This window comes from Salmo salar, chromosome ssa07, assembly GCF_905237065.1.
Source record: "Salmo salar chromosome ssa07, Ssal_v3.1, whole genome shotgun sequence".
Classification (NCBI taxonomy): domain Eukaryota; kingdom Metazoa; phylum Chordata; class Actinopteri; order Salmoniformes; family Salmonidae; genus Salmo; species Salmo salar.
The window spans coordinates 30,918,168-30,937,744 of record NC_059448.1 but is presented as its reverse complement, the minus strand read 5'-3'; the positions used below and the strand labels follow the sequence as shown (position 1 = coordinate 30,937,744).

The window sequence follows — 19,577 nt, the reverse complement described above, 5'->3', positions numbered from 1 at the left end:
TTGCCTGCCAAATGAGTTCTGTTATACTCACAGACACCATTCAAACAGTTTTAGAAACTTTAGAGTGTTTTCTATCCATATATAATAAGTATATGCATATTCTAGTTACTGGGTAGGATTAGTAACCAGATTAAATCGGGTACATTTTTTTTATCCAGACGTGCAAATGCTGCCCCCTAGCCCTAACAGGTTAACGGGCTTAGATAGTCCAGTATTTATGTATCACACACACTAATGGTTTTGAGTGGCGTAGATAGGCTTGAGTTTACGTAAAGCTGTAATCGCTTTGTGCTGCAATTCTCAGAATTATGCAGTCCTCACCTTTATTGCCACACACACCACACACACACACACACACACACACACACACACACACACACACACACACACACACACACACACACACACACACACACACACACACAGACAATGCAATGTCTGATGAGACATATTCTCTCTGCATAACAGGACAATGGCATGTAAACTCCCAGAACATGTGGACAAAGAGGGGAAGACAGTTAATAAACAGAGTGTGCGTGTGTGCGTGCGTGTGTGTGCATGTCTGTGTCTGTCTGTGTGTGACTTCCTTTGGGATGTACCGTCAGAAGTTCCATAAACGTTAAACAACCCCTTAAATAGCTAATCAAGACCTCAAACAAAGGCTGACAGTCTGACTCGAGTCCAACTTGATGACTATGATTGTGTGTGTCCACTTTTGTGTCCCCACTCTAATTCACCATAGAGTAGTTATTTCTGTCATGTTCTTTATTTTCCCCTGATGGAACGTTCGGGAGGGAGGGGATGTAATTTCCTCTGGTTACGACATCATTTCCTGTCACCCTCTCTACCCACGATGCAGCAGTAATCCCTGACTGCTTAAAGAAGCTACCGTTCAATCTGCTCCTTTTTCTTTTCTTCCTTACAAATCCTTCAGAAACACATGGCAGATGTAGATCTATGAATAGGAATACAGTAAAGCAGATGAAATCAAGTAGTATATCCTATGCTTCTCTTACTTTCCATTTAGACTAGTGCAAATATAGAAGAGATTCAGCTTCAGTAGGCCTACTTCTTAAGATGTAAATAATGTAGCATCTGGTATATGTCGTTTAAAGGACCAAAATATGACTTGTATTGATGATAATACTATTTACTTAACAGAAATGAGTAATCACTCATTTCTGTCTCCCTTCCTCTCCGACCTCCCCTCCCCCTCTCCCCCACCCTCTCTCCACCTCTTTACAGTGATCTGTCTATCCAGTGGAACCAGCTCTCCAGACACTACTCTACAGACAGAAGCAGTTCCCTAGGTAGCATGGACAGCCTTGACCCTCCTAGCAGCCAAGTGTACTACGATTCCCATAATTCCCCAGTGGACCCGGCCATCTTCAACAATAAGAGAGACTATGATTACCACAATTCACCAGTGGACCCTGCTATATTCAACAATAAAAGAGACTCTGCTTATAGCTCTTTCTCAGCTAGTTCTAATATGTCAGACAATACTGTCTCATTAAGGCCCGGTGAGGCCTGTTCTATGGAGAATATCCTCCGGAGCCTTGGGCCAGGGGGACCCGCCTGCCGGGTTTATGCCTGTGGCAATGCACCATCCCTGGGGAGGGAGTCAGGCGAGGCCCAGGATGAGACCGGTACCTCAGCCCTACTACCAAAGTCGAGGTCGCTGACCAGGCCAAGAGTGAGGCAGCCGGAAGCGAAGGAGAGACCATCTTCGTACTGTTTTGAAGAGGAGAGGAGAGAGGAGAGGAGAGAGGAGAGGGGTGGAGGAGGAGGGAAGAGGGGGGCCTCAATTCCCCCCCTTCCCCCAACCAGGAAGGACAGTTTTAGGTCCACGAAGGGTCGCTTGGGGATTACAGATGTCAAAGATCAACGATGCATCTCTGCCCCCGTCGGAATTCCCAGCCTCTTCCGTTGCCATGCCGAGGACGATGACGACAATCCTCAGAACGTTCCTGGCGTTCCAGTTATTCCCAGCTGGAACGTCTATCCCGCTCCTTGCAAGGCGTCAAAGGCAGAGGGAGACATGGGAAATGGGAAAAGGAATGGGGTTGGGAATTTTAAAGGAGATTCTTTGGAGCAATACTACACCCTCATCTCCAAAAAAAAAGATTCCCTTGTGAATAAGAACTCAGAGATCCAGGAGATCCATCCAGACTCCCTCCACCTCCCTGCCCTAGAGAGAAGCTCCTCTTCCTCCATCCCCGGCTCCAGCTCCCTACCTCCAGACAGCTCCATAGATCCAGACCCCTCAGGTGAAGCCAACCACCTCCTCCCCCAGAACAAGCACTGCTCATCAGGTCTCTACAGACAAAGCGTCCCTGAGAAACTCTTATCGCAGCTACGTCATCTAGAGTTTTCCAGTGACCCTTCGGACCATAGCTCCGTCTCCCCCTCCAGCTCCAAGTGGTCTCACTCCCCCCTTAACCCCCCCAGGGAGGACCTAGGAGGGGATATAGGGAGTCACGACGCCTCCCTCCTTCTCCTCCAGCAGAACCAGTGGGAGTGGGAAGGAAGGAGTCCATGCTCTACCCCAGGATTGGTGGACATTGATGGGATTGGGGAGGCAGGAGAGGTGAGTGTGGTGGTTTGGGAGAGTAGGGAGGTGGTGGCGGCTGCTGGTAATCTCCTCTCCCCCATCCAGGTCCAATACCCCTGGGGTAGGCCGGTGAGTGTTCCAGGGCCAGGGGAGCCCTCTGGAAATTGTACGCAGGGAGAGGTGAGCTCTGAGCGGGTATGGGAGACCGACTTTGGGCCTCTCAGTGCTGCAGCCAGTGTAGACAGCCTACTGGAGGGAAGTCTTAGAGGAGGAGGAGGAAGAAGGGATGATAATGAAGGAGAGGTGCTGATGAAGAAACCCAGGAGTCACCGTTCGTCCCGGGCACGCCGTCGCAGCGAACGTTTCGCCACGAACCTCCGTAACGAGATCCAGCACAAGAAGGCCCAGCTGTCCAAGAGTAAAGGCCCAGGAGGGTTGCTCTACAGCGGGGAGACAGTTGAGGAAGAAGAAGATCCAGCCCTGGAAATCAAGGACCTCCAGAGGAAAGAGGCTGAGGACCTGGATCCGCCTGCCAAGGAGAGCAGCTCCCAAGGCGTATACACCTGTTCCGACATCAGCCTCTCAGCTCCAGCTCCTGGAGGTCTGAACAGACTATCCTCTTCTTCCACCCTCCAGCTCCACCAGCTGTCCCTAGCCACAGTTTCAGCTCTACAACCCCCCAGGGATAAAGAACCTGAACCACCAGGGAACCAAGACCAAGCTACAGACTCATCCAGGACACCCCAGAAGTCTGACCCAACCTTGCCCAGCTGCGGTATGGGTATCCAGGTCGTGGAGGAGCTAGCTCCAGCCGGCAAGTCCCGCCGATGGAGATGGACACCCGAACATAAACTCCAACCAGAAATTGGCACTAACCGACGGGGGGAGAGGGTCGGAGTGGCCTTGGGGGTGTCAGGACGAGGGAGGGCATCCTCCGCCTCCTCTTCTTCTTCCAACACTTGTTCTTCCCACACTGAGGAGTCTGATATTCTACCTTTTGCGGACCGCTGTAAGTTCTTTGAGGAGACAAGCAGGAGTATATTGGTGTCAAATTTGCCAGGTTTGACGAGTCGACGGCAGAGGCCAGATAGACATGAGAGGCAGCCTCATCTGTCGATGCTGGAGAACCAAGGAGGGGGCTATGGACAGGGACAAGCCCAGAGGAGGTACTCCTACCAGGGTGGATTCGAGCGAGAAAGTCCCCTTTTGATTAGTACCATGGAGGCCCGGAGACAATCGGTTAGTGGGAACAGGGAGAGAGAAAAGGAGAGGGAGAGAGAGGAGAGGGAAAAAGAAAGGGAGATGGAAAGGGAGGAAAGAGAAAGAGAGAGGGAGAGGGAAAGGGAGGAGAGGGCGACAGAGAGGGAGAGGTTGTTGGAGAGGGAGGAAATGGTATGGGAGAGGGAAAGAGATGAGAGGGCCAGAGAGAGGGAAATGGCACTTGAGCGGGAAAGGGAGGAAGAGAGACAAAGAGAGGAAAGGGCTAGACTGAGAGAGCTGGAGATGGAGAGAGAAAGGGAGATAGAGAGGGAACAAGATAGTGAGATGGAGAAAGAGAGACAAAGTGAGAGAGAGAGGAAAAGAGAGAGGGAGAGAAAGTCACTCAGTTCAGCTCAGGATCTCTTTGCCAGTCAATCCCAACCCCATGCCTACCCCCAGCCCCACTCCTACTCCCATCCCCAAACCCAGAACGAGGCCCCTTGTTCAGCCTTCCACCCGGTCAACACCGCTCTCCTCCAGGATAACCAGGCTCTTCACCAGAGGTATCCACCACAGAGCTACACACCAACAGAGGCAAGTATAGGTTACTGTTACACAATACCTAGACACACTCACACACACGTGCACACACACACGCACAGGTTGATTTCAGATTAAGGCCTTTGGTTCAACGTCAAGGTTTTATACAGTATCTGGAGATATTGAACAGTGTTTAATGGGTCCAGATCTGAATGAGGATGTAATATCTTGAAGCTTGCTTGGCCTTGCCTAAAGCACCCTAAGGGAGGAGGATGGTTGGCCAATACAACAGGATATAAAGACACACACACACTAGAGGGGTTTTTAATCAACTGATTCCAGTCATTGAGATGGGAACTGAATAGTGCATTTTATTATTTACCTCTTGTCACTCAGATAGATGTCTGTCCTCCCAAGTTGAGTTTTGGAAAAAGGTTTCATATTTTACACATTCAAAGGTTCTAAAAGGGTTCCATTGTTCTAATAGTTCCTCCTTTTTGTTCCAGAAGCTTATATTTCCCACATTATCATCACTTATATAACTTTTTAAAGTAGGAAATGAGCGTTGGTGTCAACGAGCATTATTCTTTAAAGCGTATCCTTGGGCGAGCAAGTGACATTCCTGCTTCTCTCCCTGTCCTCCTGTGAATAACTTGGCCGATGTGTTCCACAGGCGTATCCTGCTGCATCTCGACCATTACCGTGGGAACAGACACAGATCAACAGGAAGTTCAGCCTGACCGAGAGGTATGTCATTTCCTGTCCACCTCCTGTCTCTGTGTCCCCCCCCCAAATGGCAACCTATTCCCTGTGGGCTCTGGTCAAAAGTAGTGCACTATGTAAAATATAGGGTACCATTTGGGACGCAGTATCGGTCTCTACACTCCGCTTTTAGAGAAAGAAACGAAAAAAGAAATAGACAAAGAAATAAAGAATGGGTCTCAGTAGACTTCCTTTTTGGCCTGATTGCTCTCGCTCTCTCTCTCCCTCTCTCTCTCTCTCTCTCTCTCTCTCTGCTCTGTGGGTTCTGGTCAAAAGTAGTGCACTATGTAAAATATATGGTACCCTTTGGGACGCTGCATCTGTCTCGACACTCTGCTTTAAGAGAAAGAAACAAAAATAAATAGACAATGAAATAAATAATGGGTCCCAGTAGACTTCCTCTTTGGCCTGATTGTTCTCTTTCTTGCTCCCCCCCCTTCTCTATCCCTCTCTCAGGGACTACCCCCGGTACAGACGTGATTCATCCACCGGGCCACCAAATTGTGCCATAACAGTAACACCTGACTACCACCACCAGCAAGTCTCCCAAAGTGGGGGTTGTTGGAATGGCTTGCTGTCTGCCTGTAGTATGGACGAGGAGGACCATCACCAGATGTCTATGGTGGTTAACCCCACATCATATTCATCTTCATCACTACTACGAAGCAGGGCCATGTCCGAGAACGATCTACACTTTGGCTCCACCTACCGCCGTACTTCACCCTCGGTTGCTATGGTGACACCACTGTCCGAGCTGGAGGAGGGAGGCGGGATCGAAGGGGGAAGAATGGGAGTGGGAGGAATTAGGGGAGCGGCTAACAAAAATAAGACTCTACCCCCTCCGAGGCCACCTCCCCCCAAATGGGAGCAGTTCCACCGCAGGAGAGCCTCTCACCACACCCTCTTCACCTCTCCTCTCTTCTCCACCTCTGTTTCTTCATCCGTCCATCCATTGGTAAACCCCACCCCCCCTCCTCTCCCTCTCATACCACCAGAGGGTCCCACCTCTCGCCCTTCATCTCACCCCTGTCACCCTGAAAAGAGTGAAATGACGCGTCAGCGCTCCTACAGCCTCCCGCCCCAGAGGGAGGAGCTAGAGGGGTGCCAGCGCTGCATCAGATGCCAAGTCCAGGAATGGCGCTTTTCCCAGGCTCCGCCAAGTCCAGGGTTCACACACACGGCCTTCCGGCCGGTGGCCCCGCCCCAAAGAGATAAAGACACTCCCCCTCGCTACAACGACACACTGCCGCCATCAGAAAGCTGTGTCAGGTGAGATAGAGACTTAGACGCATGACACACAAGTGTATCAGCACTTATACTACTCACTACTCTACAGAGTGTCTATATGTGGGTTTCTGCATGTGAAACACTATGTAGTCAGAGCCATTTATACATCTTATAATATTATTATTATTATTAATAAAGCGGAGCCAGTTCAGAAGGGAAGCCCGAGTCTGGTGGCGTCAGCTGATTGCATCAGCGGACATTGCACCAATTTGATTTACACTACTTACATGCGGTCTATTTAAGTTGACCAGTTGTACACATGCTTCCTCAATGCCGGATGTCATGTGCTGCTGTCTCTTGCTGCCGTTGGTGCTGTAACTAGCTGTTACTCGCTATGCTTGCTGTTTCTATCCCACCACCACCCCCAGCATCCACCTGTCTGGGTTCTGTGTTTCTTCCTTCAGGGGATTTGACATTGCATATTGTGCTCACTGCCTATAGATATACACTGCTCAAAAAAATAAAGGGAACACTTAAACAACACAATGTAACTCCAAGTCAATCACACTTCTGTGAAATCAAACTGTCCACTTAGGAAGCAACACTGATTGACAATAAATTTCACATGCTGTTGTGCAAATGGAATAGAATAACAGGTGGAAATTATAGGCAATTAGCAAGACACCCCCAATAAAGGAGTGGTTCTGCAGGTGGTGACCATAGATCACTTCTCAGTTCCTATGCTTCCTGGCTGATGATTTGGTCACTTTTGAATGCTGGCGGTGCTTTCACTCTAGTGGTAGCATGAGACGGAGTCTACAACCCACACAAGTGGCTCAGGTAGTGCAGCTCATCCAGGATGGCACATCAATGCGAGCTGCGGCAAGAAGGTTTGCTGTGTCTGTCAGCGTAGTGTCCAGAGCATGGAGGCGCTACCAGGAGAAAGGCCAGTACATCAGGAGACGTGGGGGAGGCCGTAGGAGGGCAACAACCCAGCAGCAGGACCGCTACCTCCGCCTTTGTGCAAGGAGGAGCAGGAGGAGCACTGCCAGAGCCCTGCAAAATGACCTCCAGCAGGCCACAAATGTGCATGTGTCTGCTCAAACGGTCAGAAACAGACTCCATGAGGGTGGTATGAGGGCCCGACATCCACAGGTGGGGGTTGTGCTTACAGCCCAACACCATGCAGGACGTTTGGCATTTGCCAGAGAACACCAAGATTGGCAAATTCGCCACTGGCGCCCTGTGCTCTTCACAGATGAAATCAGGTTCACACTGAGCACATGTGACAGACATGAGAGAGTCTGGAGACGCCGTGGAGAACGTTCTGCTGCCTGCAACATCCTCCAGCATGACCGGTTTGGCGGTGGGTCAGTCATGGTGTGGGGTGCCATTTCTTTGGGGGGCCGCACAGCCCTCCATGTGCTCGCCAGAGGTAGCCTGACTGCCATTAGGTACCGAGATGAGATCCTCAGACCCCTTGTGAGACCATATGCTGGTGCGGTTGGCCCTGGGTTCCTCCTAATGCAAGACAATGCTAGACCTCATGTGGCTGGAGTTTGTCAGCAGTTCCTGCAAGAGGAAGGCATTGATGCTATGGACTGGCCCGCCCGTTCCCCAGACCTGAATCCAATTGAGCACATCTGGGACATCATGTCTCGCTCCATCCACCAACGCCACGTTGCACCACAGACTGTCCAGGAGTTGGCGGATGCTTTAGTCCAGGTCTGGGAGGAGATCCTTCAGGAGACCATCCGCCACCTCATCAGGAGCATGCCCAGGCGTTGTAGGGAGGTCATACAGGCACGTGGAGGCCACACACACTACTGAGCCTCATTTTGACTTGTTTTAAGGACATTACATCAAAGTTGGATCAGCCTGTAGTGTGGTTTTCCACTTTAATTTTGAGTGTGACTCCAAATCCAGACCTCCATGGGTTGATAAATTGGATTTCCATTGATTATTTTTGTGTGATTTTGTTCTCAGCACATTCAACTATGTAAAGAAAAAAAGTATTTAATAAGATTATTTCATTCATTCAGATCTAGGATGTGTTATTTTAGTGTTCCCTTTATTTCTTTGAGCAGTATATTTTTATCGTCATATGACGCTTCGCTCTGGCAGCTACCCTGAAGGAGCAGAACCAAGACTGTGCATTATCTTTTCTAATAAATGGTTAAATGTACATGTGGTGTTTCCTTTCTTAATTATTATTATTAATATTATAGCACCTCCACTTAGCATGATGTAACACATACCTGTTTAACTGTATATTATATGTCCCTCTGCAGGTTGTGGAACATGGCTGACCAAGATTGTCCTGCTGTATTGAAGCCTGTCTCTCATAGACAGCAGAGGGCCAGGGCTGAGTGGGAGAGAACTCCGTCTCCCAGAGTGCATAGTGTCTCAGGTCAACTCACCATAGAGAATGGCGTTATCTCACCAGAGTCCTACTTCGCTATGGGCTATGAACAACAACAGTTACAGCAGAACAGAAGATTGCGGAATCACCCCAACAACAATAACAACAGTAAGTAATGACATACAATTCTGTAAAGCACTTTGTGACAACTGCTGTAAAAATTGGTTTCGTAAAATATGATTGATTGATTGATTGATTCCCATTCCAGAGCCGGAATTGGAACAAGAATTATTGGAACTGGAACCGGAATCCGATTTTGGCCCGAGCCCCGCCCAGAGCCTGGAACAGGAAGTGGACATCCCCATGGAAACGGACATCGACGACTCCCAGGAGGAGGGGCTTCCAGAGGATGAAGAGCCAATCAGGACAGAGCTACAATGTTTCGCCCTGCCCGTCACGGTGTGTAACATGCCTCACTGTGCTGCTAGGGCGTAGGGTGAAGTTGCCCATAAGGTCAGGATATGGGGAGGGGAAACTAATGCTAGATCTGTACCTAGGGGAACCTTTACCCCGCAGCTTGATGCTAACCTATATAACTATACTGGACTCAAACTAGTGAACCTCTGCTTTGCAAACAAACGTGACCACACGCTTGACAACTTACTGGCCAGTTGCACCACCAGAAAGCTAGCAATTGGTCTACACGAGTTGAGACATCTCAAGGCATTTAAGCTGTGGAGTGAGCTTACTGGTACAATCTTACCTCTGTTGCAGGTGCTGGAGACGGACATCGACACGCTCCCTGATCAGGAGGCCTTGCCAGCGGGTAGGATGACAGTGGAGAATGGGTCTCTGGATGGAGAAATTGAGGACCAGGGGATGAGGACCAGAGAGGAACTCATGGAGGAGCTGTTTCCCCAGAGCATTGAGGGCGAGGCAGGCACAGAGAGCTGGAGAGGGGCCTACCGTAGCCCCAACCTGGAGCACAAAACAGACAGCCTGGATAGGTGAGTGCATGTGTGATGTGTATTTCATATTTATATGGTATACACATATCATAATATTCACAATTAAGTGGATTGACGTAGCACTTTCCATTAGATTCTCAAATTCCACAAATAACTTAACATTGTCGGGGGGGGTATCTCATCTAGCACATATTTTTTTTGTTTTACATAGATCCTGAATTTAATCAACTCTATCCTTACCTCTCTCCTTTCCTCTCCTGTCCTCCTCCTTTATCCAGGCGTTCTGGTGCCAGCTCCAGTTGTTCGTCCTACTACTCTACCTCAGCAGCCAAAGCTCAGCTCCTCACTCAGATGAAAGACTACTGCTCAGACACTAGAGACACTGACGATGATGATGAGGAACTGTCTTACAAGGTACACACACACACAACACACGTGCACACTCTTTTATGATAAATCCTAGCTTGTATACTAAACATACACACACACACACACACACACACACACACACACACACACACACACACACACACAGGATCAAAGATGACAGTACCGTAAATTCCGGACTATAAGCCGCAACTTTTTTCCCAGCTTTGAACCTCGCGGCTTAAACAATGACGCGGCCAATATATGGATTTTTCCCGCTTTCAATTTTTTTTCTTCCAAAAAAACACATTCTGTGACGTGCTCAGTTTTTTGGTGGCATGAAGCTTTCATTAGACCAATGAAATTGCCGAACGGGTTAAGGTCAAACAACTTTTTTGCTTACTGTTTAGAATAAATCGAGCGCTCTCAAACTTCCCATCATTCTGATTACGGTAGTCATTTTGTCACCCTCATCATGGCAAAGACACGGAGAAATGCATATGATGCAGCTTTCAAGTTGAAGGCGATTGATCTGGCTGTTTGAAAAAGGAAATAGAGCTGCTGCACGGGAGCTTGGTCTTAATGAGTCGATGATAAGACGTTGGAAACAGCAGCGTGAGGAATTGACTCAGTGCAAAAAAGACAAATAAAGCTTACTGCTATTTTTTTATTTTTTGTTACAAGCCGTGTTTCGTTAAAGCCTATTTATTTTTGTTACAAGCCGTGTTTCGTTAAAGCCTGTGTAAAGTTCATTTGTTTCAATGTACCGGTAGGCACCTGCAGCTTATAGACATGTGCGGCTTATTTATCCTCTATGGGCTAGGTGGGACGCTTGCGTCCCACCTACTCAACAGCCAGTGTAATCCCGTGGCGCGATATTCAAATACCTCAAAAATGCAAAAACTTCAATTTTTCAAACATATGACTATTTTACACCATTTTAAAGACAAGACTCTCGTTAACCTCTTACATCTAGACGTTCCGCTAGCGGAACACCTGCTCCAATATCCAATGATAGGCGTGGCGCGAATTACAAATTCCTCAAAAATACAAAAACTTCAATTTTTCAAACATATGACTATTTCACAGCATTTTAAAGACAAGACTCTCCTTTATCTAACCACACTGTCCGATTTCAAAAAGGCTTTACAACGAAAGCAAAACATTAGATTATGTCAGCAGAGTACCAAGCCAGAAATAATCAGACACCCATTTTTCAAGCTAGCATATAATGTCACAAAAACCCAGAAGACAGCTAAATGCAGCACTAACCTTTGATGATCTTCATCAGATGACACACCTAGGACATTATGTTATACAATACATGTATGTTTTGTTCAATCAAGTTCATATTTATATCAAAAAACAGCTTTTTACATTAGCATGTGACGTTCAGAACTAGCAAAACCCCCGCAAACTTCCGGAGGAATTTGCTAACAATTTACTAAATTACTCACGATAAACGTTCACAAAAAGCATAACAATTATTTTAAGAATTATAGATACAGAACTCCTCTATGCACTCGATATGTCCGATTTTAAAATAGCTTTTTGGTGAAAGCACATTTTACAATATTCTAAGTACATAGCCCGGCATCACAGGGCTAGCTATTTAGACACCCGGCAAGTTTAGCACTCACCAATATCAGATTTACTATTACAAAAGTTTGATTACCTTTTGTTGTCTTCGTCAGAATGCACTCCCAGGACTGCTACTTCAATAACAAATGTTGGTTTGGTCCAAAATAATCCATCGTTATATCCAAATTGCGGCATTTTGTTCGTGTGTTCCAGACACTACCTGAAAGGGTAAATAAGGGTCGTGCGCATGGCGCAATTCGTGACAAAAAAATTCTAAATATTCCATTACCGTACTTCGAAGCATGTCAACCGCTGTTTAAAATCCATTTTTATGCCATTTTTCTCGTAAAAAAGCGATAATATTCCGACCGGGAATGTCCATTTAGCTAAACAGAGGAAAGTAAACAAAGCTTTCGGTCAACGCGGGCACGAGCCTGAGTCTCACAGTACTGTAACCAGCCACTACCCAAACACGTTACTTTTTTTCAGCCAGAGCCTGCAAAGCCACGATTCAGCTTTTTACCGCCTTCTGAGACCCTATGGCAGCCGTAGGAAGTGTCACGGGACAGCTAAGATCCTCACTCTTCAATAAACAGAGACAAGAAGAACGACACCTTGTCAGACAGGCCACTTCCTGCATGAAACCTTGTCAGGTTTTTGCCTGCCAAATGAGTTCTGTTATACTCAGAGACACCATTCAAACAGTTTTAGAAACTTTAGGGTGTTTTCTATCCATATGTAATAAGTATATGCATATTCTAGTTACTGGGTAGGAGTGGTAACCAGATTAAATCGGGTACGTTTTTTATCCAGCCGTGAAAATACTGCCCCCTAGCCATAACAGGTTAATCTAACCACACTGTCCGATTTCAAAAAGGCTTTACAACGAAAGCAAAATATTAGATTATGTCAGCAGAGTACCCAGACAGAAATAATCAGACACCCATTTTTCAAGCTAGCATATTTACATTTACATTTACATTTAAGTCATTTAGCAGACGCTCTTATCCAGAGCGACTTACTTATACTTACATATAATGTCACATAAACCCAAACCACAGCAACATGCAGCACTAACCTTTGATGATCTTCATCAGATGACAACCCTAGGACATTATGTTATATACTGCTCAAAAAAATAAAGGGAACACTTAAACAGCACATCCTAGATCTGAATGAAAGAAATAATCTTATTAAATACTTTTTTCTTTACATAGTTGAATGTGCTGACAACAAAATCACACAAAAATAATCAATGGAAATCCAATTTATCAACCCATGGAGGTCTGGATTTGGAGTCACACTCAAAATTAAAGTGGAAAACCACACTACAGGCTGATCCAACTTTGATGTAATGTCCTTAAAACAAGTCAACATGAGGCTCAGTAGTGTGTGTGGCCTCCACGTGCCTGTATGACCTCCCTACAACGCCTGGGCATGCTCCTGATGAGGTGGCGGATGGTCTCCTGAGGGATCTCCTCCCAGACCTGGACTAAAGCATCCGCCAACTCCTAGACAGTCTGTGGTGCAACGTGGCGCTGGTGGATGGAGCGAGACATGATGTCCCAGATGTGCTCAATTGGATTCAGGTCTGGGGAACGGGCGGGCCAGTCCATAGCATCAATGCCTTCCTCTTGCAGGAACTGCTGACACACTCCAGCCACATGAGGTCTAGCATTGTCTTGCATTAGGAGGAACCCAGGGCCAACCGCACCAGCATATGGTCTCACAAGGGGTCTGAGGATCTCATCTCGGTACCTAATGGCAGTCAGGCTACCTCTGGCGAGCACATGGAGGGCTGTGCGGCCCCCCAAAGAAATGCCACCCCACACCATGACTGACCCACCGCCAAACCGGTCATGCTGGAGGATGTTGCAGGCAGCAGAACGTTCTCCACGGCGTCTCCAGACTCTCTCATGTCTGTCACATGTGCTCAGTGTGAACCTGCTTTCATCTGTGAAGAGCACAGGGCGCCAGTGGCGAATTTGCCAATCTTGGGTGTTCTCTGGCAAATGCCAAATGTCCTGCACGGTTTTGGGCTGTAAGCACAACCCCCACCTGTGGACGTCGGGCCCTCATACCACCCTCATGGAGTCTGTTTCTGACCATTTGAGCAGACACATGCACATTTGTGGCCTGCTGGAGGTCATTTTGCAGGGCTCTGGCAGTGCTTCTCCTGCTCCTCCTTGCACAAAGGCGGAGGTAGCGTTCCTGCTGCTGGGTTGTTGCCCTCCTACGGCCTCCTCCACGTCTCCTGATGTACTGGCCTGTCTCCTGGTAGCGCCTCCATGCTCTGGACACTACGCTGACAGACACAGCAAACCTTCTTGCCACAGCTCGCATTGATGTGCCATCCTGGATGAGCTGCACTACCTGAGCAACTTGTGTGGGTTGTAGACCCCGTCTCATGCTACCACTAGAGTGAAAGCACCGCCAGCATTCAAAAGTGACCAAATCATCAGCCAGGAAGCATAGGAACTGAGAAGTGGTCTGTGGTCCCCACCTGCAGAACCACTCCTTTATTGGGGGTGTCTTGCTAATTGCCTATAATTTCCACCTGTTGTCTATTCCATTTGCACAACAGCATGTGAAATTTATTGTCAATCAGTGTTGCTTCCTAAGTGGACAGTTTGGTTTCACAGAAGTGTGATTGAATTGGAGTTACATTGTGTTGTTTAAGTGTTCCCTTTATTTTTTTGAGCAGTGTACAATACATGCATGTTTTGTTCAATCAAGTTCATATTTATATCAAAAACCAGCTTTTTACATTAGCATGTGACTAGCATGTGACTAGCATTCCGACCGAACACTGCCGGTGAATTTATTAAATTACTCACGATAAACGTTCACAAAAAACATAACAATTATTTTTAGAATTATAGATACAGAACTCCTCTATGCACTTGATATGTCCGATTTTAAAATAGCTTTTCTGTGAAAGCACATTTTGCAATATTCTAAGTAGATAGCCCTGCATCACAGGGCTAGCTATTTAGACACCCAGCAAGTTTAGCGCTCACCGTAGTCAGATTTACTATAAGAAAAATGTTATTACCTTTGCTGTTCTTCGTCAGAATGCACACCCAGGACTTCTACTTCAATAACAAATGTTGGTTTGGTCCCAAATAATCCATTGTTATATCCAAATAGCGGCGTTTTGTTCGTGCGTTCAAGACACTATCCGAAAGGGTAAATAAGGGTGACGAGCATGGCGCATTTCGTGACAAAAACTGTCTAAATATTCCATTACCGTACTTCGAAGCATGTCAACCGCTGTTTAAAATCTATTTTTATGCCATTTTTCTCGTAAAAAAGCAATAATATTCCGACCGGGAAATCGTTTTTTATTACAAAGAGAGTGAAAGTAAAAGCATGCTATCCCCTCATGCACAAGCCTCAGTCTAATGGCCCTCTGATAGAGCACTTGCCAAACGCGCTAATGTGTTTCAGCCTGGGGATGGAATTACATCGTTCAGCTTTTTCCCGCCTTCTGAGAGCCCATGGGAGCCGTAGGAAGTGTCACGTCATGCCAGAGATCCCCTGTATTTGTTAGAGATGATCAAGGAGCGCAAGAAATTGTCAGACAGGCCACTTCCTGTAAGGAATCTTCTCAGGTTTTGGCCTGCCAAATGAGTTCTGTTATACTCACAGACACCATTCAAACAGTTTTAGAAACTTCAGGGTGTTTTCTATCCAAAGCCAATAATTATATGCATATTCTAGTTACTGGGCAGGAGTAGTAACCAGATTAAATTGGGTACGTTTTTTATCTGGCCGTGCAAATACTGCCCCCTAGCCCCAACAGGTTATGTTCAAAATAATATATTTTTTTAATTCAGTGGGTGCGGCTTATATTCAGGTGCGCTTAATAGTCCGGAAATTACGGTAACTTAGTTTTCTCTCTGTAACACTCTCTACCTACCCTTTCTTTACTCCCTCTCTCCATTCTTCCCCCCCTGTTTCCCCCTCCCCCTGTCTCCCCCCTTTACAGAGACAGTTGATGGAGAGTCTACGTAAGAAGCTAGGAATTCTGAGAGAGGCACAGAGAGGTCTACAGGAGGATATACGGGCTAACACACAGCTGGGAGAGGAGGTGTGTATAGTACACACACACATATATACAGTGCATTCAGAAGGTAATCAGACCCCTTGACTTTTTCCACATTTTGTTACGTTACAGCCTTATTCTAAAATGAATTAAATTGTTTTTTTCGCACATTACCCCATAATGACAAAGCTTGACAAATGACAGTTTTTTATATATATTTTTGCTAATTTATTCAAAATAAAAAACTAAAATATCACATTTACTTAAGTATTCAGACCCTTTACTCAGTACCTTGTTGAAGCACATTTGGCAGCGATTATAGCCTAGACTCTTAGGGATGACGCTACAAGCTTGGCACACCTATATTTGGGGAGTTTCTCCCATTCTTCAATGCAGATCCTCTCAAGCTTTGTCAGGTTGGATGGGGAGCATTGTTGCACAGCTATTTTCAGGTTTCTCCAGAGATGTTCGAACGGGTTCAAGTCCGGGCTCTGGCTGGGCCACTCAATACATTCAGAGACTTGTCCGGAAGCCTCTCCTGCCTCTCCACTCCTCCCCCAGTCCCTGATGCCTAAAGATCCCCACAGCATGATGCTGCCACCATAATGCTTCACCGTAGGGATGGTTTCAGGTTTCCTCCAAACATGACACTTGGCATTCAGGCCAAGGAGTTCAGTCTTGGTTTCATCAGACCAGAGAATCTTGTTTCTTGTTTCTCATGGTCTGACAGTCCTTTAGGTAACCTTTAGGTAACTACAAGTGGGCTGTGATGTGCCTTTTACTGAGGAGTGGCTTCTGTCTGGACACTACCATGGAGAGATGGTTGTCCTTCCGGAAGGTTCTCCCATCTCAACAGAGGAACTCTGGAGCTCTGTCAGAGTGACAATCGGGTTCTTGGTCACCTCCCAGACCAAGGCCATAAGATCTAACTCTCCTCCTCCTCTCCTCTTCTCCCCTCTAGGTTGAGAGCCTGGTGCTAGCGTTCTGTAAGCCCAATGAGGTGGATAAGTTCAGGATGTTTATCGGGGATATGGATAAGGTGGTCAGTCTGCTTCTGTCTCTCTCCGGACGGCTACTTAGGGTTGAGAGCTCACTGGACAACCTGGAGGCCGAGACTGGACACTATGAGAGGGTGAGGAAAGAAAGAAATAATAAGAAAAAGTACAACCTTAAAACAAATTCTGTTCTCTGTCTCACCCCTCCCTCCCTCCCTCCCTCCCTCCATAGCTCCCCCTCCTGGAGAAGAAGCGCCAGCTCCTGGTGCAGCTGTCAGAGGCCCAGGACCTCAAAGAACATGTAGACCGACGGGAGCAGGTTGTGGGAAGGGTGCTAAGACGATGCCTTTCCCCAGAACAGGTACACACGCACACACACACACTGTCTTCGCACTGCTCCAACCATTCCAACTTCCAACCTCTGTGTGTGGTGTGTTTGTCTTTCTGAAGGGTTGGGATAAAGCAGAAGTAAAATGTATCTTGGACCATGTGTACAATTGGGCAGTAAAGTCATCTTTATCTTCTTGATCCACAGCACCGTGACTACAGTCATTACGTCAAGATGAAGGCAGCATTGCTGGTAGAACAGAGGCAGCTGGAGGACAAGATCAGGCTGGGAGAAGAGCAGCTAAGAGGGCTACGGGAGAGTCTAGGGATGGGATTAGGGATGTCCATGGGATATGGGCACTACTAAACCCCAACCAAGAGACCTGAAAGCTGGGCAGATGGATGGGGTATCGACACTATTGAGAGAAAGTGAACAGGGACAGTTAGAGAAGTTAAGAACCTTAAGGGAGAGTCTGTGTTGGGGATGTCCATGTTGATGGGGTATGTACACTATTGAGAGAACTAACCCTAACTTAAAGGTCAATTTTGCTTTTTAAAAAACAACTCTCTATTCCAGACTCTTTTTTTGCGATTTCACTTGTTTTTGAGAAACTTACCTCAACCAGTGATTCACTTCCTCTTTGTTGTTGTGCAGATGGGCTTAGGAATGGGGCTAGGGATGGGGAGAGCCATGGAATGTCTATGGGGTATGGAAACTATGGGGAGACAGGCAACCTACACAAGGAGACCCTAGAGTGGGGTACATTAGGATGTGGGATGGGGTATGGACACTATTGAGAGAGAACCAACCCAACCTACAGAGAGCCTGGAGAGCTATGGTAGAGTTTAGGGGTAGGGCTGAGGGATGTCCGTGAAGTATGGGAACTGTAGGGAGACAGCCAACCCACACATGGAGGCCCTAGAGTTGGGTAAATAGGGATGGGGTTAGAGTTGGGGATGGGATATGGGCACTACTTCCTAAAACACTCCAGTCCTTTTCCTGACACCAACATCTACACTGTGTTAAACAGAGGTGGCCATTAAAACCCCACAAGAGAATGCATTAAGGCTGCACTTGGCAGTATTTGTCCATTAAGAAATACACACCTACTCTTTGGTGTTAGACACACTGGTGCACCCAAGAGTAACAACTATCTTTCACTTATCAACTGTAACCTCACAATCGCATACTCCATGCACTACAAAATGAGGCCAAAGAATAAGTTGTTGTTTAGTGTGTGTGTTACTGAACAAGACTGGAGAATGTATTTATTTATTTATTACTCTGTTGAGCAATACTGACAGGGAGCATTTGGGGTGCTAGACGAGAGTATTTTCATGAAACTGTTAGGGAGTGCATTGAATACATAGAAATGGATAGAAGGTGCATGTGCCAAAAAGCTGCCCATCCTATCACATAAAACATTATTGCAAAGAAAAGCCCTCTATCCAATTCTATGATTGCATATAATCCTATTACAGTAATATGTCCAGAAATGGAGCGAGACAGCTGCTTCTCTCCACTCTCATTTAACACTATACTAGCCTGAGTGCCAGTCTGTTTGTGCTATCATGCTAACTCCTTAACGCTTATTGTCATGCCAGACAATGACAGCGATGGAGTTTGCCAAGAGCGCAAACAGATTTGGGCCCTGGAAAACCCTATACTCCATAACTGCATCACATCACTGCATTGACACCTCCTTAACACTACCACACTACCTTAACACTACCACACCATGCCTTAGATTGTGTATATTGGTGTAGGGTGAAGTTTCCCCTAGACACTGATCCTGGGTCAGTTTTGCATTTTCCACACTAATTGTTAAGGTTAAAATAGGGGGAGGGGAAGCTGATCCTAGGAAATGTCACCCCGGAGCCCTAAAATTACTGTCTTACAGTGTGTATATGCATTCATTATTATTGTGTATATTAAATGTTGTGTATAGAAGTGATATTCATGTGTTATAACTGGAATCCATCATTGTAGTGTAAATATGTCATGAGAAGTTATGTCATTTATATATATACGTCATATGGCATATATACGTCATATGGCAAAAAAATACTTCGTTTTTATTACATTTTTGAGGAATTGTTTTGGGCACGTATTGTATTAGGATGAACTTTGCCATATGACGTATATATGCCATATGACATGTATATATATATATATATATATATATATATATATATATATATATATATATATATATATATATATATATATATATATATATAATATAAATGACATAACTTCTCATTTATATATATTATTGGCTGTTTGACCAAAAACATAGAAATGGAGGTGCATGTGCCAAAAAGCTGCCCATGCTGTCACATAAAACATTATTGCAAAGAAAAGCTCTCTATCCAATTCTATAATTGCATATAATCCTATTACAGTAATATGTCCCGAAATTGAGAGAGACAGCTGCTTCTCTCCACTCTCATATAACACTATACTAGCCTGAGTGCCAGTCTGTTTGTGCTATCATGCTAACTCCTTAATGTCAGACCATATACTTTTTATTTTTATTTTTGCAAGACAGCTATGTCTTACTATACTTGTGAGGACTTTTTGGGGACCAACAATTCCCATTCAAAATCCTATTTTCCTTAAACCTTAACCCCTAATCCTAAAATA

The 19,577-nt window shown here is 46.1% G+C and overlaps 1 protein-coding gene across 2 annotated transcripts in view; it reads left to right on the top strand.

The window, feature by feature from the left end:
• Positions 1 to 18,885, top strand: part of LOC106609045 (protein Shroom4) — an 82,192-nt gene extending 63,307 nt beyond the window's left edge. For both annotated transcript variants that reach the window (XM_045721867.1, XM_014207387.2), the window contains exons 3-13: positions 1,246 to 4,348; positions 4,968 to 5,041; positions 5,513 to 6,325; positions 8,575 to 8,813; positions 8,914 to 9,104; positions 9,420 to 9,652; positions 9,892 to 10,027; positions 15,552 to 15,653; positions 16,570 to 16,740; positions 16,836 to 16,964; positions 17,139 to 18,885. In XM_045721867.1, the coding sequence (XP_045577823.1) occupies positions 1,246 to 4,348; positions 4,968 to 5,041; positions 5,513 to 6,325; positions 8,575 to 8,813; positions 8,914 to 9,104; positions 9,420 to 9,652; positions 9,892 to 10,027; positions 15,552 to 15,653; positions 16,570 to 16,740; positions 16,836 to 16,964; positions 17,139 to 17,297 (5,350 nt within the window). In that variant the 3' untranslated portion in view covers positions 17,298 to 18,885. The remainder of the gene's footprint in view (positions 1 to 1,245; positions 4,349 to 4,967; positions 5,042 to 5,512; positions 6,326 to 8,574; positions 8,814 to 8,913; positions 9,105 to 9,419; positions 9,653 to 9,891; positions 10,028 to 15,551; positions 15,654 to 16,569; positions 16,741 to 16,835; positions 16,965 to 17,138) is intronic.
• Positions 18,886 to 19,577: the final 692 nt, after the last annotated feature.